The sequence below is a fragment of the Berghia stephanieae genome, chromosome 7, assembly GCF_034508935.2.
Source record: "Berghia stephanieae isolate SIO BIC M18660-M18661 chromosome 7, UCSD_Bste_1.3, whole genome shotgun sequence".
In the NCBI taxonomy this organism is placed as follows: Eukaryota; Metazoa; Mollusca; class Gastropoda; order Nudibranchia; family Aeolidiidae; genus Berghia; species Berghia stephanieae.
The window spans coordinates 43,155,905-43,179,523 of NC_088366.1; the positions used below are offsets into that span (position 1 = coordinate 43,155,905).

Genomic DNA, 23,619 nt, shown 5'->3' on the forward strand with positions numbered 1-23,619 from the left:
GGTGGGTTCCTCTTACACTGAAATTATATGTGATCTTAAAACAGTATTATGTTGTGGTCGTTTGATAGCGGAAAATAGAATCTATAGTAAAAAAAAAAGAAAAGAAAAGAAAAGAAAGGAAAAAAAGGAAACTTGCATTTTTGTTTTATTGAGAAGGATGGATCTAAATTCTTAAATTGTGGAAAACTGAAATTTCGAATTTCAGACTATTTTAAATATAGAGTCAATTTCCGGCACACGTTTCAGACCAACATAATACAGATTTGAGGCAGAGAGTCACATATTTTAGAACATCTAATCTTGACCTTTGACTTTCAATAAAGAATAAATAAATAAAATTCCCTTTATTCATCCACCAGGGTAAATTTGTCTTTAGGGTTTATTCTAAGGAAGACTAGAGTGACCCAAGCGTCAGCCACAATACAGTGCCACAAAGTGAGCTAGAGCGAAGTGACTTGCTCAAGGCCAAACAGTGCAGCGGGCAGTTGAACTCAGGACCTTTCAGGTACGAAGCAAAGGCCATACCGCAGAACCACTCTGTCATCTTTAGTTCCCTTTCAGTCTGACACATAAGATTATCTTTCAATAAAGCTTTCTACTTTCAAAATATGAATACAAGTAGGAAAGAAAATAACACATAGCTGTAGTGGTTGGGATGATTTTATTAACATGATTGAGCACAATAGGTATACTGTATACTGTTCATCACACATAGCATGTACAGGTTAAGTAATTTTTTTAAAAACATTTGCACTTTGACCTCTAATGACGACGAAGCAAAAACAAAAATGATGTCATAGGAAATACAGCAGTTTTGTACAAGTAATCCATCTATCATTTGCAGGACAAACAAAACGACTTTTGATAATGCTTGTGAATTTGTAGCGTTTTCTTTGTAAACGATTATCAACATTTGGAACAAAAACTTTACTTATAACAAAATGTCTGTGTCAGTGTTTTTGTGTGCATGAATGCATGTGTGAGAGTTACTATGTGTGTGTGCGTGTGTGTGTTTATGATTTATGTGTGTGTGTGTGTTCTTGTTTCTGTGAAGGGGGTGGGAAGGGAAGGAGAGGTTTAAATTCATTTGCATCATTGAGACGAATGTTAGATCTTAAACCAAAACAAAACAAAAAAAAGTAAAGAGAACATTAAATAAAACGAAAAACAAAGATCCCCCCCCCTCCCCTGCCAACTTGTGATTTTTAATTTCAATTCATAGAGTGGTATCTACTTTACCCCGACATAATACCATAGTAGTAAGTAGGCAGTGAGCCACATCTCATTTATTGTTTTTGTTTTTTGTTTCTCAGAGTGTTAAGGCGTTTGTGACACATTTAGGTCGTTTCAACGCCAGTTAAAAGGAAGATATGATAATTTCAAAATTCTATATTTATAATTAAAACCATACATGAGAAAGTAAGACTGGTTCAAATGGTTCAAATAGAGGACAGATGTAGATTTCAAGAGCACACTATCAGTGTACTTGGTTTGAGATCACCTAAAAGTCTCATCACAATATTCAAAATAACAACAACAAAAATATAACAGTACGTATCTGAGAGATGAATTGCAAGGAAAAGAATATCTTCTCCCAAAACTATAACTATATGTTTGACCGATTCCCTCCCAGCCAAGAATTCGGGCCAGGGCCAGGACAAAACCAAGTCATCTCATTCCAAGACAGAGACAGAAAGCAAGTTTGGGAGAAGACACAGTAGGTGCCCCCTACCCATTATGGAAGGACAAGAGACCTATAATGAAGATGAAAAATAAAAGTAATGATCACATTGTCTTGGACAGTGAGAGTAAAGATAATAAAGGGGTTATTTCACATAATTATATCTTGAACCAGTATTTACAATAGTGGGCAACCAGAGACCTTGCAGTGAAATAATTAATAATGGGCTGGGCAGTGCATTATTAAGAGAAATGTTTTAGACAAATTTCAGGTTAATGAAATTGAATGATGATAAGACGGAGGTGCTGTATGTGGGGAACAGGAAGTGGAAAATTGAAACAGATTTGAAGTTGGCGGATGCCTCCATTCAAATTGTTGACAAAGTGAAAAACCTTGGCACGTTTTTAGACTCTGGACTGTCGATGGAGCATCAGGTTAATAATTTGGTTAGATCTCTCTTTTTCCAACTAAAAAAGATTGCTTCAATTAGACGGTTCATATCTGAGGATGTGACCAAGCACCTGGTTGTGTCCTTTGTACTATCGAAATTGGATTATTGTAATGCTCTGTTGTTTGGCGTTTCGCATTACAATCTGAGACATCTTCAGATTGTCCAAAACAGCGCTGCCAGACTAGTATTCATGAAGCGTAGGTGCGACTCTGCCGGACCTCTACTTTATGACCTGCATTGGCTGCCTGTTGAGAAAAGGATTAAATTCAAAGCTTGTGTTTTAGTGTATCGTTGTCTTGAAGGTACTGCCCCTTCCTACCTTTTGGAACTAATTGAAAGATATTCAAAGCCCTTACGTTCGGCCAGTGATTCCACAAAACTAGTTGTCCCTCGAATTCGGAAAAATGCTGGAATGAGATCCTTTTCTCATTTCGGACCCTCAATTTGGAACGCCTTACCGCAGAGCATTCATGAAAAAGAATCTTTGTCTATTTTTAAACGTTCGCTTAAAACATATCTGTTTCGATTTTAGTAGATGGTATGAGAAGCAAGATAGGTTTGGTTTGTGTTGTGTTGTGTATGTGTGTGTGTGTGTGTGCTTGTGTGTGTAAATGATTATGTTTCAGCCAAAGTAATTTGTAATTTAAGTGCTTAGAGTCTGGTGTCTCGGAGTTATAGCGCTATATAAGTTTTCAGCATTATTATTATTATTATCATTAATGTACAAAACGTAAATATATGTAAGATAAAACTTGGACTTGTTCATTTTTAAGGGTTTTACGGAGCTTGCGACACATTTAAGTCATTTCAGCACCAGTAAAAAGGAAGAAAATGGGATAATAAAAAAAGTTATAGATTTACAGTTGAAAGCACACAAGAATAAGTAAGACAAAGGGGGATGGTTTAAATAGGGAACAGATGTAAATTCTAAGAGCACACTTCCAGTGTACTTAGTCTGAGATTATCTACAAGTCTCATCCTAACACAAGCACAGGTCCCTACTAAGAGGAATACACTCCAAGTTTTACAAATCAGTATATATTATAACAACAACAAACAAAAAATACAGTGCATAACAGAGAGATGATTTAATTTGACTGTTTCCCTCCAAGCCAAGGACTTATGCCAGGGTCAGGACAAAATCAAGCAATTATAACCCCACCCAGAAACTTGGAATGTTGGTCCAATGTTGGTCTACAGATGAAATCTATACAGAAACAGAGAGATTGTTGGCATTTTCATAAAAGGACGGATTGTATTTACTAGCAGTTGACCACATTGAGTGTATTGAACACCTACAGAGCTCACCGATAAAACAATACTGAAACTAAAACAAGTGCTTCTAAGTTCTGAACATTGTAATATCACAAACGTAAAATATTCCAAAGTGGCAAAAATAACACCTCAGGAAAATGATTCATATTAAACAATAAACAACGGAAAAGTTTAGCAAATTTAGTTATGAACTCACTGATTATAAACACAAATATCATTGCATGTCATAATGATTGCATCTCATTTCAAAGAAGAAAAGAGTGATGTTTGAATGAGATCTGTAAGAAGTTAATGATTCAAATTACCACGTCTTTTGTAGATAACATGTTTATCTTTCTGTGTACTTCATTTGAAATTGCACTCTTTTTTACAATTTGTATTTGGAACTACAACTTGATAAACGCCCGTTAACAGCATAAAAAAATGTGGATCAAAGTAATTAATACATCACAGTACATGAATTATGGAAATAAATAGATGTTAAAAACAATGTTGGAAACAAAGATAATGATGAATGAAAACTGACAAACATGTCTGTACATACATTCACTTCAACTTCATTTACACTTCATAAAATAAATAAAATTCAATGTTTTAACAATGAATGGAGAATTTTGTCTTTAGGGTCCATTTAAAGGGAAGACTGAAATATCTAAAGCATCAGCAACAGAGCAGTGCCGGAAGTGAGCTAGCGTGAGGTGACATGGTCAAGGCTATATCACCAGGTTACCTCCAAAGTACAATCAAAGACCATTCCTCTGAAGCACACTTAAAGAAAATATTTTCGGAAGACACTTCTATGAAGTCCTCTCGCTTTGTCATTATGGTCATTTGTTTAGTTATTAAAGTATGTTCTTTTTAATGCCTTAAATGTTATTTAAAGGTGACACCCGTGTTTTAAGCCTGATTGCATTAGAATGTTATAGGAAAGAGCCATCAAACCCCCAAGATCAAGATCACAAACAACCCAAGTGTCCCCACCAAGATTTGAAACCATGACCTTCTAATAAAAAGGTGAGTGCCATACTAATATGCCAACGTCTTGCCAATTGGATTCTACTGTCATCTTATATTGAATAAACACTCACACATTATGTAAACAACCAAAATAATTTGCACTTAACTTATGAAATCTCAGAGACAATGGTCCAACATAAACACCTCACATTGTTAAAATATAACAATTTCACCAATTTAAATGAGCATAACTATTCTGCACGTTTTGAAATGAGACTTTGTACATGCAATAAAGCACTATATTTTGCTGAATCAGGTGTCCTTGAAATGATGCAATAAACCTTTAAAAATAATTACAACAAAGACAAGAACAATCACACAACACCATCATCGAAAACAACAAATCTGTTTTCCATTGATGATCGCCTACATCATTCATTTTAATCTACATTTTCTGTGACCTTTTCCAAGCTGTGTCAATATATCAAAAGACGTTATTTTCAAATCTTTTATTCATTAATTTGGTAATGCTTTTGTTAAACTGTGATATTTTGGTTAAAGCAATTTTGGTGGTATGGTACTTATATCATAAACTTGAACAAAACCATTATCAGGTCTAATTTCAGGTGTCAAGAAGCAATCTCCAATCGGGAAATGTTAAAAGCATGAAAAAAAAGTCACAAATACAACGAAATATCTTGTGTTAATAATCCTTGCGTTAATTGTCCAAAACAACATATATATAATGTCAGAAATCCGGTAAAATAAAATCTTATTATTACTCATTCAATCTTTGGCTGTTTTGTGAAGTAATTTTGCATTTAGACAAATTTGTGCCTTTGACGCCTGTGGCCTAAATTCATTTCCATTTTCAAAATGGGAATTTGAATAAAAGACGCCTTGGTAACTACAACGTCATGTCGTTGATTACTAATCATGTATTTAAGTCGAAGTGAGTCACAGGTATTACCATTAGAATCACAGCCACTGCTGATCTAAAGAGCTGTGGGTAAATTCCTTACTCTAACAATGTATGAAGAGGTAATGGTATTTGGTAGTCAACTAAACCCACATCTCATATTTGATCAACATCAAGGACAAAGAATATTGAAATAAAATAAATTAATACATGAAAAGACTTTTCTTAAACTTTTAAAAATACTAGTTAACAGATTTATACAAAATAAAAAGTGGTCCAACTCGTTCAAAACTCTAAAATCCTATGTTTATTTTAACATGTAAAATAGTCAATACTTGCAATAGTTAAATCAAGCCATCTCCACTTTTTTATCAGTGGTAACTTGTAAAATATTTTTAAAAATCAAACCAATCAGCTATTTTTTGGCCGGCTCCTCTAGAAATAGAAGTTGGTCCACTATAAAACAATCTGCTGGATACTTGACATATTTGGCCAGCCCATCCATGATTTCCTTTTCAGACAAATCCTTCTTACTTTTGGAATATCTGGCTTCACGGAGATACTTGTAAGCTTTTTCAAAATCTTCTTGTCCAAGCATTTTCACGCATTCCCTAGAATTGAAATTGAAAAAAGGCATGTTATATTCTGAGATACTTCCCTCGTTGAAGGGAGGGTCTGGGGTGTTTTTTTTAAAATCTCAGGACTGAAAATAATCTTTGATGACAGTTCAACAAGACATACATCAAATAGAGGCTTACAAAAAAAGAAAAATAATCTTTAACACACTCAACCATAACACCGACTATATGCGTAGGTTACTTTTGCCCCATGCCTATTCATTACATTTTTCTGAGACAAATTTTAGGCGTGGCATCAAAGCTAATGTTTTTAATTTTTACATGTGAATGATCGTTGAATAAAACTATCTATGTACATGCTCATTTTTTAATACATTTGTTCCAATTTTGAAAAGAAGCAAAATCTCTAGGTTTGAGTGAGTTAAAAGTTTCTTGTCTAAGAAGAGTACAATATTGATAGAATATTATATAAATCTAATTTCATATAACGCACACCCTATACTGAATTTCAATTCAATGCAATTATTGTTTTCATAAGCATTAACGACATCAAATTTAACAGTTTTCCAACAATTCTCCCCTGTCCCCCCCCCCCCCTTTCTCACATGTTTAGAAGAGTTGCTCCATAGCCACTCCCACCTTCTTTATACATGCACGGTAACAGTAACATGTATTGTCCAGAGACAGATAAGGATGTGTGTCAGGACTATGGTTGGCATGTGTCCTTATGCTAGAAACACCAGGAGAAGAGGCAGTACAAAAAACGAGAGTATTGTTGACTACGTTGACTACTGATTACATGATAAAAATTGATGCGGCAATTTTATCTTACTGATACCCATTGCTATTTCATGCGATTTGATGCTGATTTAATCCAATTTATAGTAAGAAATATAAGCGCAGGAAACTATCTAGCCACCTTTTCAAAACAAAGCACAATTTTGCTTGATAAGACAAAGAAGAGGAAACAATTTATCTTCTTGTCTTATCTTTCCCACAACCCTTACTGTGTTTGTCACCATGGTGAAATAAGCCTATTGGATATGAGCATCGACAGTAATAAAGGGAGTGGGGGAGGGGGGGGGGGGGAGGTAGGGGGTAGGAGCACACCAACCTTCTCATGTTCCTGATCTTGGTTTCTCTAGCTCCTGGTCCATATGCACCCAAGACAGTGTCATCACTGACAAGGGTCGATTCTAGAGGACAGGTTGAGTAAATTCTATAAATTACAAACCTTTTCTGGCTTTTAATTATGTAGTGAAATTTTATTTCTAGGTGGTTTTAAAGGATAAATATCTCAGTTTGTGTGTGTGTTTTTTTTTATGAATGATCCAATCAATTTCAAAGCCCAGATTAAAAGAATAGTAAGAAACAAAATGATTTTTAAAATGATTTGACCTCTTGAGTAGATTTCGTTTCAAAATAGTAATCATTTAGTACTTCTGAGCCACAGGAGCCACAGGAGCCATAGTTTATCGCATTTTTCTATAGCATGAAACTGACAGTAACAATTACTATTTCATAATATTTTTTATGAGAAATTCTTTTTTGATATAGAAAATGCCTCCTCCTTACTTTTAAGAATTTTTTGTTTTTAAATTAACTGTAACCAATTCATCAATGAGAAAACCTAATTTCACCCTCAGATCAAAAGAAGATGTTAAAAGAAATGAAGCTGTTTCAAACGTATTTTATGCATGAGACAGTTTAAGCATAGAGAATAAACAATGACTTCGGGTAAAATTTAGAAAATTTATTTTTCTTGACTCTCCACCACAGAATAATTATTTAAATTCTTTAAAAATTAATAAACAACAAAAAAAGTTTATCAATATAACTTGATATAAAAGTCAATGGTCACCAATGATAATAAATCGGTGCTTATTAGCACATCATCAGATAAAAACTAAGACTATTAAAGAAAATTTAAAAAAACCTTACCTGCATCCTTAGAATCCATTGCTTTTTCTAGATATGAAATAAAGTCTTCTTGCTCATTAACAGAATCCTCTCCAACTAGAGTTCCCTCCCCCTCATTAGATGGGCTAATAACGTCAGCGTCATCATCTGTGCTTGCTTGGCCTTGACCCTCGTCAAAGTCTTCAAACTGCTCGTAGTATGTATTAGCTAGATCTGCTGTCGATGGGATTCCTTCAAGAGAAAGGTTGTATTGTTGAGGGCAAACAGGATTGAAAAAAGCAACAAGAAAAAAAATATATTAAAAAATAAAATCAATTAAAAAAAAAATCAAAACCAAAGACAAAAAATTTTGTAACAAAAAAAAATATAACTGCAATTTTTTTTAAAACCACTAATAATTACCCTATCAATAAATGAACACAAAAAACATGAAAGAAATTCAGATAATTTCTTGTGGAAGAGGTTAGAACAAATGGTCATCAGCTGATTAAAAATATCAATAAAACCTTCATAAACTAGTAATATTCTTTGCTCAATGAAATTTATAAATATAAATTGATTTATACCATCTTCAAAATCCAATGAAGATTGTTCCCTTCCATAAACCATCAAGTCCTTCATGGGTGTGATGGGTCTATCTTCAGGAAAGACCGTCAGACTAAGCGTGCTGGGCCTGTGGTCTGTCGTTGATCTGGAGCTCCGCCCGCTATCCAAAGTAAGGCTGCCAGATCTGCCACCTCCACTGTCACTCCTCCTCATTGGTGGGTTCCTCCTAATAACTGTCTGTTGCTCTTCATCCTCTGAACTGTTGTAGCCATCATGGTAATGGTGTTCTGTTTTGTTGTTGTTAAAAGATTAGGTTTGTAATAAATTAAAATAAACGAGGAGAACGAGATGTCTTTTTAAAGACATTGTTGCTTTTTTGTTGGTGAGAACATCTTCTCTAATAAGAGCATTATATCTACTGCACAAACTCACAATTAAATCAACATTTAATAAATTGCAATGGCACTTGCATGCTTTTTCAAACAGATAACCGTTAACAATGTTAGATTTTGAACCAAAACATATATTATTTATGATCATAATGCCTTAAAATTTGCTTTTAATTAATCACAGCTAACTTTTTAAAAAGTGTTAACAAAATAGGTAAATCGTGAGGCAATAGCTTCTTTATGTAATAAAAAGTGAACAGAGTCAGAGTTCAATGAATGATTACTGTTGCAGCTCTCGAGTAAGACAAAAACAAGTAAGCTCAATTAATGCTTTGGAGAAATTTCACGTCTTTTTGGTTTTGCGCTATGGCATTCTTCTTCTGGCCTGTCTGTGTCTGATTTAAGTCCAGCTGTGGGTGTTGCAAAGTTGAATCTTAGAAAAGGTTCTTTTCTCAGTTTCTCTCACCACACTCAGGTGTAAAATGAGTACATGGCCAGTAACACCATTGTCTGTGTCTTATAAAAATTTTAATAGTACCTTACATGGGTTAGGTCTCGTCCTACTTGATACATGTTGATACATACAATTGACTTGGGAACCCCCATAAAACGCTTTGAGCACATTTAATGGTTATTGCACTACATAAGAGCTCTTTATTTTTTTAGAAGACCATTATTAAACAAATTGATCCAAATTACTACGGGTACAATAAAAGCTTAATCTCAAAGATAGATATAGCAATAATATGAGTAAGAAAAAGGAATACTACACTGACCATAACCTGATGATGATCTGCGTTTGGTTTCTTCCAATCTTGGATCTCTGACCGTGAGTGCTTGCTTCAACTGTTTTCCCTCACCCATTCCACCCTTCCACGCAGGGACCTTAGACGATGAAAAATTAAGCAAAACATATGACATTCAATTGAGTCTTTTTCAGCGAGGTGATAACATGTGTAGCAACTGAGCAAATATTTTTAAAAATATTATGCCCTCATATTTCAAATACATAATCATAAAGGTTTGAACAATTTATCTTTTAAAAGAAAAAGAAAATAAAAATAAGAGAGAGAGAGAGAGAGAGAGAGAGAGAGAGAGAGAGAGAGAGAGAGAGAGAGAGAGAGAGAGAGAGAGAGAGAGTGAAGGGAAAACCCAAAAATTATACTACAATGATTCTCTCGATAAAGATTTGAATTTTGAATTAAACTTACGGATGTCTTTTCCATGCTTTCCTTTATTTTCTCTCTTCTTTCTGTATTTTCCACCAGTTGAATTTTGGCAGCTTTCCTGTGAAAAGCAAAAGATAAACATTATTAAATTTCAAAACAGTCATGTTTAAATCAAAGAGGATATAATAATTTTGGAGGAGTGAGATCCCAAAGAGACTTGTCCAATTCATCAGGAAAAGTTGAGGCAAAAAATAAGAAAGGAGCGGTTTGTGTTAAAACTTTTTGGATTAATGATAATATAATTTACTCTCATTGGACAAACAGCAACGAGGTAGTTATACTTATTTATCATTAGAATGTATGCCACTAAAACGCATCAAATTACAGTATCAAGTTATCATGAAGATTAAATAATGTGTCTAATGCAAAAGATTACTTATATCTTTAACAAAATATAAGAAGGTGTGTGTTGTGTAGGTGAAAGATATAAAATATATATATATATATTATATATATATATATATAATATATATATATAGAAGAGAGAGAGAGAGAGAGAGAGAGAGAGAGAGAGAGAGAGAGAGAGAGAGGGAGAGAAAAAGAGAGATAAAAGAGGAGAGAAAGAAAATACAACAAAAAAACCCCTCAAAACTTACCAACCAACACAAACAAACACGCACACTCACACACAAGCATACACGCTCACACACACAAATACATAAACATACACGCATTAACTTCAAACTCCTCCCTTACCTCAATTCTTTAGCCTTTCTATCAGCTTCTTCCAATTTCCTTAGTCTCAGTCTTTCTCTGGCTGTCATATTTGGTTTTCTATCTGCCTTTTGTGTAGCCATTTCTTCCTCATCATCCTCTTCTGCTCTCCTAAGCCGTCCCTGCTCAATGCTCTTTCTCTCCAATGTGCTTCTCAAATCATCTAGATGGGATTTTTCTCGTCTGGAAATAAGACAGAGAGATAGATAGATGGATGGAGATGGGCAGATATATAGATACCTATAACATATAAATATAGCTGCTTGCAAAGTTGATAAAAAAGCGGAAAGCGGTGGGCCAAGATAGTTTCTCAAGGGAATTGATTGACGCCCTTGATGATCTGGGAATAGACATTCTAACAAAAGCCTTTAACGTCATAAATGAAAGGGTGAACTGCCTGTTTTAAGATAGTCGGTATTCATTACCATTCCCAAAAAAAAAAAACAAGGAACTATTGATTGTGACCAACATAGAACAATCAGCATAATGAGCCAGGCCACAAAAATTATATTAAGAATTCTTATGAAAAGAATGAGGAGCAAGATCTCTCCAGAGATAAGTGACAGGCAGTTTGGTTTTGTTAAAGAAAAGGGTACAGTAAATACCATTTTTACATTGAAAACAATACTGCAACAGGCAATCAAAAAACAACAATCACTTTATCTATATTTCATTGATTATTCCAAAGCTTTTGATTCAATACAACACGAAACGCTCTTCAAAATCTTAGAAAATATTGATGTAGACAGTAAAGACTCTGAATTGTGAAAACTTATTCTGGAATCAAACAACATATGTCAAACTTGATAATGAAACATTGAACTTCTTTAACATCAACAAAATTACCCCTGACGTATGATTAAGGGGTAAAAACACAAATTACGATTAGGGTTAAAGAAAGAAATGTTTCCACTTCAAGGAGGAAGGTTGATGTTTGAAATGGTGAAACAGAAAACGTCGATGCAGTGTCGACCTTTTCCCTGTCAAAAAAGCAGGACATGGTGCAGACTAACAGAAAGAAACACGTGATTGGAACTTGCAAACCATCAGTTTTACCTCCAGCCTGTTAGAAACTGACCCAGACTTCAGTTTTGACTTTGGAATCTGGGATCATATAATATCACCAATGTTGGCAGGGTTGCAAAGTAATAGTGAAAATGATCCTGATAACAGAGGAGGTAATGAATGTCAATTGATAGGTTTTTTGGGTTTTTTTGTTTTTCTTTTCTTTTTTCCCCCTCATTTTTTGGGGTTGAAGCGAAAATGAGTAGGGATTGTTTTATTATGATAAGGCATCTTGGATTTCATTTCATTTCCATACTATACAAGTAGGGTATTTATGACGTACTTTCTATTTATTGATTTCTTTATGTAAAGCAAATGTTGATGCTTGAACTTGAAGCTCGAAGAAATGATTAACAATTATGAAAAGACAAGAAAAGCTTCAATCTAATTTACAAAGAATGATGATGTGGGCGTTTCGAGTGTGCTATGGTAATGCTATTGCAGGAGTTATCATGCGGTCCTTTTTGAGAAAAACAAGCCAACAGCACCCCAGCAAAAACCATATTATATAATCTCGTCCCAGCACAACAACAAATGAAGAGTGACAGCAGAGAAATAACTTTTTTTTTTAATACGACTAACATTCTGCTACAAGAAAAACTGCGGAAAGGAGACAGAGGACAAAGTGTTGCCCAAAAAAGTCTACCAGTGAGTAGTAGGTAAAGCAATAAAATGTTCCATTTTAAATTCAATATAAGATGACTATTTGGTTCCAAACTCACAATAATACAGCAAGTTCATCTGCTTCTTTGTCGGCTGTCTCTTGATTGATAACGTGTTTGGCTTTGTATTCATCTGTTAAAAGATCTTTCATTTTCTGGGAGAAAAAAATAATAGGACATTGATAAAAATGATGATGATGATGATGATGATGATGATGATGATGATGATGATAACAATACAGTAAATTACAAAAAATACTTTGATGCAATTCAATATTACTCAAACCTTTATCCAAAAAAAAGAGAAAAAAATATATAACATAGGTGGATGAGAGATGAAGAAAGAAAAAAAAATGGTCAGATAAATAAACTGATCAAATATTTATCTTGGAACTTTGTTATGACAACTGCAACATAGGTTTTTAGACACTCTTATGGCAAACAAGACAAACTTCCTTTTTCTCTGAGTGAGTGAGCTTTGAATAACTCATCGCACTAAAGGCTGATGAAAAATATGTACAGATAGTTAGATATGCTGGTTATCATAAAAACCTATCTTCAAAGAAAGCCAAATCTTACATTCATGTGTTTGGCAACATATGGCAACTTGATGACATCTGACGCTGATGGGCGTTTGTCTGGGTCTTTGATTAGCATTCTGTGAATGGAAGATAGTGGTTACACGGAGTTGGTGATGTCAAAGCTGATGGCAGATAAGTACCTAATAGCTTAAAAGATGACGATGAGCAGTATGATGATGATGATGATGATTATTATGATGATAATGATGATGATGATGATGATGATGATGATGATGATGATGATGAGGATGATGATGATGATGATCATGATGATGATCATGATGATGATCATGATTATGATGATAGAAGAAGAAGAAGAAGAAGAAGAAGAAGAAGAAGAAGAAGAAGAAGAAGAAGAAGGTAAGAAGAAGAAGAAGAAGAAGAAGAAGAAGAAGAAGAGAGAAGAAGAAGAAGAAGAAGAAGAAGAAGAAGAAGAAGAAGAAGAAGAAGAAGAAGAAGAAGAAGAAGATGAAGAAGAAGAAGAAGAAGAAGAAGAAGAAGAAGAAGATTGAAGGCTGAGAAGAAGAGGAAGAAGAAGATGGTGATCAAAAAAATTTAGTAGCTCACTTTTTAAAAACGGCATCTAAATCTTTGGAATATTTGTTGGGTAGATTGGGTGGTTCTTTCTCTACAATCTTATACATTACTGCCATTAACCCTTGACCCATGAAGGCATGCTCCAATGTACACAACTCATACATTATACAGCCAACCGACCTGACAGAAAAACACATCATTATATGATTAATATATATACAAAACACAAGTCAGTTACTGTTCAAATGCAAATTCTTTTATAATGTGCTTAACGCTTATCAAATCATGGTTTTGTCTATTTGTCTTAACAACTTTAGTGCCTTATCCATTATGTTTGTTTGTTTGTTTTTTTGTTTAAAAAAAAAAAATTGACAAAGGGGAAATCTGAAACGCATCATAATTTGTATTGACGCTTCTACCCCATTTTTTAAATTGTTATTTAATTCTTAGAGCTTCAAGCAATAGATAATTTCTTTAAAATGTCTTGCTTTAAAATCATTTAAAATGAAATGCACATTATATATACTTGCTACATTTGAAATTAAGAACTTTTGTACATGCCCTTAAAAGTCTAAGGTATAAAAATAAAAGTGCATATAGAAAAACTTAATGAACTAAAGTGTTATGAAAAAAAAATGTTAATGTTATTTATGCAAGAGATATAATTTTTGTAATGAGGAAGATTATTCATGCAAATGCACAGAAAAGAAAAAAATAAGATGCTGACACAATTGGAGAAAATCACTGCATTGAGACATAGAAAAGTAGAAGATTTTTTAAAATGATAATAATAAAATTAAAAAAACAATCAAGACAAACCAGACATCCGACTTTGAATTGTAACCTTCGTGTTTCAACACCTCAGGACTCATGTAGTAAGGAGTGCCAGTGAAGGTCGATGCCATATCCATGGTCCCCATTAGTATGCGAGAGATACCAAAATCACCAATCTTTGTCATGTTATTGCGGATGAATATATTTCTATCAGAGTAAAGAATTTCAAAAGTTTACAATAATAATCAATGACCTTTAAATTTCTTATTGTCATGTATGTAATGATGGTATGCAATTACGTAAAATGCTTACCTTGATGCCCGTCAAAACAATTGCAAAACAGCACACAAAACAATGTGTTTTAAAGTTAATGATTTGATTCCAGACAATTTAGGAGAACGTATCACCTCTGGTGGTATGAAAACAAGGAAATTAGTAATGTCAACTTAATTCATTCTATATATGTGGTCCTTTAGAATAATGGTGCCATGAAGCTGGATGAAAACAAAGGGCAAATACATTCCAACAAGATTTTGAAGTCAATATACAAAATATCACAGTAAATATACAAACTATGCAAACAACAATCCACACCTGGTTTTGAGATCTCTGTGTAATACTCTTCTGCTGTGCATATATTGAACAGCTAGGAGTAGCTGTATTGTCCAGTTCAGAACGGTGCTTTCATCAAAAGTCTTTCCTGCCTTCTTATATTCTGTTATCTTGTGGTCTAAATCTCCACCCTGGATTTTAGAGAATATAGTTTCAAAAAACATGACTACACATATTAATTATTGGCGTGAACATTTATCTGATCTTTTTTCCCCCAACTAATAGCATGGTTATTACCCCCCCCCCCCCCCCCCCCACCCCCCAAATTTTTTTTTTTTACTCTTAGAACTCTTTCTTATAGTGAACTCATCAAATATTTGAAGACTTAATTACTTTTTTGAAAAACTAATCAGGGTGTTTGATGTAACTTGGGGGAGAGTTCTAGGAAATCTGTACACAAAGTATGCATTGTTTTAGATCATATGGAAGTGTGTTGGTCTAATTCTAATATCGATTGGAGTCTTACAGGCATTTAAACATTTATTAAATCATTAAAGTATTTAGGAGACTCAAAGCTCATTGCTACAGTCATAAATGATCAATTTTGTGCTGAATTCACTTATTAAAACACGCCTAATGGAATTATTTCGAAATATATGAAGAGGATCTAATCTTTCCTAACTCTAATCTAAATGCATTATTCTTTGGAACTTAATATTTGTTACAATTATGGAACTGTAAAATAAGTGACTGACCAGAAGGATTGTAATGTCTCTCGAAATAAGGTGTTTACCTTAGATATTCTCAGATTCATGCTTATTCTCCTTGTAATATGAAATAACCGAAAGGGATAGTACTTTCACAAAAATGGATAAAACTATGGTTTATCTTAATCACAACATTTTTAGTTAAACCAAATGTTCAATTTTGAAACCTTATGGTTATAATTAAGGCATCCCTTCTTTTTCTCTTAAAGAATAATAATAATCATAATAAACTACTAAATCCATTTAAATTAGAGGAGATCTTTTTATTTATGATGTAATAAAATAAATATTTACACACACATAAAAAAGCATATTTGTTGAGCTGCTTCAAATTAGGAAATCGATTCACCCAAAATAATATAATCATGAACCAAATCATATCACATCCGTGAATGTGACGTTAAACACATACTGACATTGTCCTACTTACCTCACAATATTCTGTGATGATGCAGAAAAATTCGCCATCTATAAAGCTATCAAAAAATTTGACTATGCCAGGGTGGTTAAGTTTTGACAGCAATCTGGCCTCATGCATGGCATCCACTGTCTCGTCTGGCTGTAGATCGCCTACAGAGATCTCTTTCAATACTTTGCTGGAGATAAAAGGAAAGGGGAATTATCTAACCAGTAGTAAGTTTTCATAGGACGAATATTTAATTAAGGTCTGTTAACTATACAATTATATAGTTCATTTTCAAGGATTCACAATACTCAATGCATTTCACAATGCTCAATTTATTCCCCCAACAGGTCAAATGTAACAAAATTTCTATTTCATACAGTACGCATCACCTGTTAGGAGTTCTTTTATAAAACACCAAAACTACACCCTCTCATCACACTTTTAATGAATTCTTGGAAGCATGGGCAAATTTGTTAATACTCACAAAATACTATACTATTGCTATTCAGATTGTTGTCGTTTTCAGTCCTAGTTTACTTACATAGGGGCAATCAGAAGCAGAATACATTATAATTGTCTCTATAATTAGAAGTTGGTGGATGAAACCAGTGAACATAGAAACCAGGGTTCGCCCCACTCTCTCTTGCTCCCTCGTCAGGTCACACAACTGAAGCACAAGCGCAATCTTCATAGACTATTAAAATTTTAGATTCGTCTTTAATGTTTTTCCCCCACTAATGAGTGTATTTTAAACTTTGCCTATGCAAGGCACTTGAAGCTTTGGGAAAACTGTACTTATTGTGCTTCTATGGACAGCATGTGCCTGGCAAGGATTAAGAATATGTAAAGTAGCCTATCACGGCAGAATAATCTTCCCATCGTAACCAAAAGATACTGATTTTGCATTCTACCATTGCTGTGAAAAGCCTTTATAGGCTTCTCAAAAGCCTTTATAGGCTTCTCACAGCAATGGTAGGATGCAAACTCAGTATCTTTTGGTTAAGTTAATTCCCAATTCCCCTTGCTCATTAAAGGCAGTGTTTTTATAATGACTCAGATGAAAAAAAAAAAAGAAAAGAAAAAATATCTAAATGAGAAAATCGATTTTTTTTAAAATCCCAGGTTTCATGTTTTAAATGAATTGATCATGAATGTAGGAACTTACAGAATCAAACTGTCATAATAATAGTGTGGTAAATAGCCCATCTGTTCCAAAAACAGAGGCCAATAATTTTTGTGAAATGAATTTTTTTTCAGCAGATATTTTTCTATTCACTTCACTATTCCTCAGTAGACTGATTATTATAGCCATAACAAGTACCTTTCATTATTATTTTTCCTGTCTTTACACAGAAAAGCTGTTCCAAAATTTCCACTGCCAAGTTTTTTCACCACTTCATATCTGTTTGCCAAGACTCTTGCCTCCTTGGACTCCCGATCCTTTGATGGACGGCTTGGAGGCATCTTACGTCCTTGTTTTTACTGAATAGTGTCTTTGAAAAACAACATTTCTGATGATGAAATAAATAATGAATTAGAGATAAACAAATCCATAGTAAGAATCATGGAATGCAACTTATTAAATTATAAAAATAGTTGGTATCTGGTTTCACACCACCACCACTGGTCATGTAGATTTATGCACCAATAGCATATATATATAATATGATACATATTTAACAATGGCAACACCTATCACATTTGCAAAAGACACTCTGAAATCCCACTACAACCCTATATCTCTAGTATGTGCGGCTTTGTGGTCTTGTGGTATGACATTCACCTTCAGACCGCTGGTCCCTGGTTTGAGTCCCACTCTAAGCAGTGCAAAATTGAATCCTTGAAAAAGGCTCTTTACTCACATACTCTCACCAAACTCACAAGTAAACTGAGTACCTGGCCATTAACAGTGTTGTCTCTGTTGGAAAAAAAAATTGTAATATCGCCTTACAGGCATCATGTCTCATGCTACATGTTAAGAGTTGCTGTTGGTGACACCTTGTAAAGTACTTTGAACACGTGTAGTGGATTTGCCCTATGTAATACTCAAGAATTTTTGAGTTTTGTTTTTTTTCTCAAAATCATATAGTTTTTATTTCCAAAATGAATACATTTTGCTCTTATGATGAAAAGACATATTGGCACCAAATAAAACAAAATAGATAACATGGTTCAGACACTAAATTTCACTGTGTCATATCTCTTGTATTTAATTATCACTTGATAGCAAATGTTCTTTTAAAAGTTAAATGAAACAATGATGCTGCAGTCTGAAAAATAATGACTCAGACATTGGATAATAGAGACAGAAAGTAGATGCAGTGCACCTCGGCTATAATGAAGAGGTTTTGTTGAATCCAAAGTGTTACTTTTAATATCAATATACAATGGGTAAGTACTTAAAGTTGGTAAAAATAAATGAATTACCCATCTTGCCACATTGCCTCACAAGCACCATGGACAGACACTTGTAGGATTAAACCTTAACCTGTTATTGACCGAGTTAAAGGGTTATGATTAATGGGTCATCTCTCCACTTCACTCCATTTCCATTCCCCTAAAGACAATTGTCTCAGAAATGAAATTTTCTCACTTCCCCGAGTCCCATTCTTTTTTCACACATAACCGCACAGCCATACAAAGAGAGACAAAATCGTTGCATTGGGCAATGACTATGAGTGTTGCTGCAGCTAGTACTGGCAATGAGTCACTGCTTGCAATACGTACCCAGCCCTACCCCTCAGACCCTGATTGTTAATGTGAATAATGTGAAAGTGGTGGACATTGTGTATTAAAGCTCGAAAAACGATGCAAGATTTTTGTTTGTTTTATGCCATTCCTGATTCCACGCGACATGTTCTTTGTAGTTTCATTTATTTTGTTGTAGCCCAGTTGTGTAGCTATTAACTTAGTTGAATGTGAGGTGGCTTTAGAAGTGTCTAATAGAGGGAAAAAAAGAGGATTTTAAACGTTTTTGTTGAATCTGAGGTTTCGTTAGATCCGAGGTGCACTGTATATCTGAGTCATAGAAAAAATAAGAACAGTCCCATTGTCCTTTATTTAATCCAAATGTAGCAATACTTAATGTAAATAATTCAGTATCTTAGGAATGGGACTTAATAGGAAAGTTGTATTAGTTGTATTTCCTGTTTCAGTTTTCTAAACCATTTAATAAGATTCCATTTCATCCCCCTTTGAAAAATAATGCTAACACATACAAGGAAATATTTAAAGTGGATCACAAGCTTATTGGGCTACTTACTACAGAAAAATTATACTCAATGGAGAAATCCAACAAATCAAAGTTTACAGATACAGTTCTATATATCTATAAAGAAAGAGAGGAAGAGAGAGAGAGAGAGAGAGAGAGAGAGAGAGAGAGAGAGAGAGAGAGAGAGAGAGAGAGAGAGAGAGAGAGAGAGAGAATGGGTAGGAGTGAGGTGTCTATTCAATGTTATAGTTATCATATAACGTTATGACAAGTGTAACTAAATGACAAATTGCCATATTTGTGGACAATAAAGATCTATTATTATTATTATTATTATTATTATATAGAGAACCATTTAGACCATCATGGTTACTCATCTATATACATTACCATATTTTCCCTTTGAAAACACTGCTTTTCTTCTTTGTTCATATTAAAATATTGGTCAGCTGAATAGTGACTGATTGATGATGTGGTGCGCAAATAATTTATGGTGTTATGTAATATCGCCTAACAGACATCATGTCTCGTCCTAAATGTTAAGTGTTGCTGTCAGCTATGGACCCTATGTAATTCACTTTTAGCATGTTTAGTGGATATTGCGCTATAGAAAAGCTCAAGTTTATTATACTCCATTCAATTTTAACATTTTGTTTACTTAATTAAATTTTTAAAATTTTTAGTTTTTAATTTTAGAATAAGGAGAATAAGAATAATTTTTAACCAAAATCGTTAACTTTTGACTTTGAGGAAAGATCTTGATTACTCAGTGTTTTGGCTCTCAGGTGAATATAATTCCCAATATAGGTCAATAATTATATATTAATTTAGGCACACTGACCCAAAGAATCGCACATTTCCCTCCCCCTCCTAAATACATGGTGACTAAGCTTAAGTATTGTCTGTCATGTTATGTGTGTGTCCATCACTAAATATGTGTGCATAACCTAGTGCCATTTGATGGACAAAAAAGATGCCGGATACACAGCGTTCCCTTCCTATTGTTTTTAACTTACTTTCATTCAATTCCACTGCCCCAGGTTGTAATTAGGATCATGGTCATATGATAGATTCAGTTCAGATGGAACATTCTTTTACATTTCATCTGTAACCAATAAGCGCCCCCTTTATATTTAATTTTCGAAGTGCACTTCAAAGAAATAATACCTTATCAGCTAAAATCAGTTTCATCTGTTCTGAATCTGAATGTTACTCTAAGTCTACTCAATTCTGAGTAATTGTATTCAAGCATGGAGAGAGTTGTTGAATGTGACAGCCATTTTTGGTGTTTAGGCAGAAGAATTTTGATAATCTTCGCTTGGAGGTTTCTAAATCTGTTGTGTTCACACATGAGTCTGGAAAAACATTCCAGTCTTTGATAGTGAGAGGTGCAAATGAATATTTGAAGGTGTTTGAGATTGTAGATTGGTGTTTTATTGTTTTTGAGTGGGTTTTTCTTTGAATGCGTGAATTTCGTGTATGTCTAGTTATTCTGTTGTCAGCAATTCCAAACGTAGAAAACACAATTAAACCATCAAAAGACCCTGAAGCTCTTCATCACTGGGAAGATAATTGGTTGATGCAATTTAATCTTGAAATATGAGGTCTTGTATTATGTTACCTAAAGTTACAGATCAACTGCCTCCACCTATACAAGACCTTGAAAAATCCTGCATAAACAAAATCAGAGCTATGGTATGACACAAAACAATTGATGAGAGCCACGAGGCCCATGAGCCAGTGTTTATAATTGTTTGCTACCCTTTTGATAGGACACATGACTATTGCAAAGTATTTTCCATCAGTTCTAACAGATCCAACAATCCTATCATTGCAAAAGGTCAGGAAAGAAAAAGTCACAACTGCATAGGAGACTGATACCAGTCCCTTAGCTTGTGATGTGAGTGCTTTACCATTGAGCTATCTGGACTCCCTTCAATCTATTATATAATGACAACTATGATCTCAAAGAAAACCTTCTGCAAACAGAAATACCAGGATATAAAGCGCTTTGAGCACATTTAGTGGATATTGCGCTATATAAAAGCTCAATTTAATTTTATATCCCTCCCCCCCCCCCAAACAAATAAATGCAACATGCACAAGGTCTATCATGGACTATAAGCATATGTGGCTGGGGATCCTATATCAATTCGTAAAAGTAAAATAATTGGAGATATTCTTTATGCTTCTGCTGCATTACAATCCTAACAGTTTAAAGATCCTAATTGTTGACAAAGTCATGAAAGCATACATTACACAATTGGGTCGAAACAAATATTGAGGCAGACCAACAGCAAACATTCACACAATATTAAACAGAGTCTTGAAGTGCTTCGAGAACCATCAAGAATTAGGGTCGGAAAAAGATCTTGCAGATCTACAGTCCCTCGCAAAGGATAGAAACCAATGGAGGGAATTCATTAGTTTTAGAGAAGCGGCCGTGGCATCATAGTTGTTTGTTGATTAGGAGATGGATGGCAATTCAATAAGGTTACTATCGGGTATTAATTACCAATGCAGGTCAATTTGTTTCTTTCTTTGAATACATAAAATCTTTAATTCAAGATGAGAAACTACTTATATTTACTGTTTGTAATGTGAGTGTCGATGCATTTAGAATTTTACCTGAAGAGAAGGGGATGGGGAAAGACAGAATAGATGGGAAATTTTAAATCAGAAAAGTGAGTGGAGCTGTTACTTATGTTAATAACAAGAAAGGAAAAGAGTAGAGAAATGCAAGAATACAAAAGAGAATAAAAACTTTTTTGCATTGATGAGAGTAAAACATTTCACTCGACTGGTACGGCACCCTGAGAGAGGGACGCTCTTTCATTTCTTGAAATGCTGCGGCTATTCGGACTCAAGTCTGAATAGTCTCCCATGGCTATTCAGACTCAAATTCTAATGCACATGTGCAATCAACAGATTATTCAGACTCAGTCTGATAGTCTCCCGTGGCAGTACAGTTTTTTGTTCTTGATTCAAAACAAAACAAAAATTAATTATGGATAATTACATAAAATCATTGCAAATCAAAATTCCGATTTTCGTCATTATCAACAGGTAGTCTAAACCCACTACATTTGACGAGAAAGACAAAATCATAGTGATCTATTGGAAGTTCAGATAGAAGTTAAAGTCAGTTAATGTAACTGTGGTATTAATGAAAAGCTTTTCTAACAACATAACACGATGTCCAAATAAAATTAGGACAAAGTAAAAAAACACTGTGATAGTGTGAGACAGGCAACACTCCTTCTACAGTCCAAAATAGGGATATGAGCTGAGTCAGTGTGATATGGGCAAAACAGAATTTCTTCTGAACTCTTTTTCTATTTCTTTATCAGTTCCACCCTCTGCCTTCTGCAAACATCGTGTCGTCCTCCCCTCTGTATGCGCACGCACAATGGAGTCCGAATAGCCACCGGAGACTATTCAGACTCGAGTCCGAATTGCCACTTCGTTCTTGAAATTAAGAGATGGACAGGGGTGACATCAGGAACATCAATTGTGTTTCACAACAACAATAACAACAGTATAAACGAACTTACACTCACAAGAACCGTGGGGAGTGTGACAAAACATGAAAAGGTATTTTTGGCCTATATAGGCCTGTGGTCAAAACGTTCTTCGACGATTATATTTTGACATTTTGTGGGAAGATGAATTTTGAAGACAACTCACACTCTTTGGATGAAATATAGTTGACTTTTCAATTAGTAGTTCCTTTTAATTCCAATGTTTACGACTGACAATTCTTTATATTGATACATCCAGGAGGGTTCTATCCTCTTTGCATTGCTACAAAACTTTGTGTCAGTGTTTAATTGCTGGGGTCGAATTTAGTCGAATCACAAAACGAATTCACAGACAATGAAAATTTTCTGTGCTCAGCTCACAAATACTGATCCCTGTTAATATTTGCATTCGTTATCTACACACATTGTTCAATCTTATGTTATCAACATTTTACATGATACATGCATTTTTTTTTTACCTTCCTAAAGCATGACGCGACATGAGATTTATTTATCGGCTCGCGAACTGAACCTGTCAGTTTGCTATTTTTATCTCCCCAAAGCGTCCTCTGTTACCAAGACAGATGTCGTAAAATTGTGTGAGCGTTTTTATATCCTATTCATTTATTACAAAGTGATAACAAAGTTATTTTACTTTTAAGACTACCATCAAAGTAAGACAAAGCTACCGCATTCATGTAGGAAAACTGAAATCACATTCATAGATAATGGAAACTGTTGATTCTAATGTTGTTCTTTTACTGCAGTTATATTTTTGGCAGTTCATCCTTGTCAGTGATGCGTAGCCAATATTATGCGTAACCGAGTGGAAAAAATGTTATTTATTTTTTATCTATTTATTCATGTATTATTATTATAATTAT

The 23,619-nt window shown here is 34.2% G+C and overlaps 1 protein-coding gene across 2 annotated transcripts; it reads right to left on the reverse strand.

Annotated features, from left to right (window-relative positions):
• Positions 1-644: 644 nt before the first annotated feature.
• Positions 645-23,299, reverse strand: LOC144977292 (serine/threonine-protein kinase Nek11-like). Of its 2 annotated transcripts, none has more exons than XM_078922346.1 (15): positions 23,215-23,299; positions 17,325-17,514; positions 16,028-16,193; positions 14,873-15,021; positions 14,324-14,485; positions 13,535-13,684; positions 12,966-13,044; positions 12,447-12,541; positions 10,642-10,842; positions 9,928-10,003; positions 9,493-9,601; positions 8,348-8,614; positions 7,803-8,012; positions 6,976-7,057; positions 645-5,894 (listed from the first exon to the last, which is right to left on the reverse strand). In XM_078922346.1, the coding sequence occupies exons 2-15, from the start codon at positions 17,465-17,467 to the stop codon at positions 5,699-5,701; spliced, it is 2,085 nt and encodes a 694-aa protein (XP_078778472.1). In that variant the 5' UTR covers positions 17,468-17,514; positions 23,215-23,299; the 3' UTR covers positions 645-5,698. The 2 variants fall into 2 exon arrangements, with proteins under 2 accessions (XP_078778472.1, XP_078778471.1); XM_078922345.1 differs by having other exon boundaries at positions 22,902-23,294.
• Between the last annotated feature and the right edge of the window lie 320 nt (positions 23,300-23,619).

Coding starts and splice junctions, on each gene's coding strand:
- LOC144977292 (XM_078922346.1), bottom strand. CDS start 17,467: ATGCCTCCAAGCCGTCCATCAAAGGATCGGGAGTCCAAGGAGGCAAGA. Junction 14,486..14,872: donor CACAGAGATCTCAAAACCAG/GTGTGGATTGTT, acceptor TTACTCTGATAG/AAATATATTCATCCGCAATA. Junction 5,895..6,975: donor AAGATCAGGAACATGAGAAG/GTTGGTGTGCTC, acceptor TTTCAATTCTAG/GGAATGCGTGAAAATGCTTG.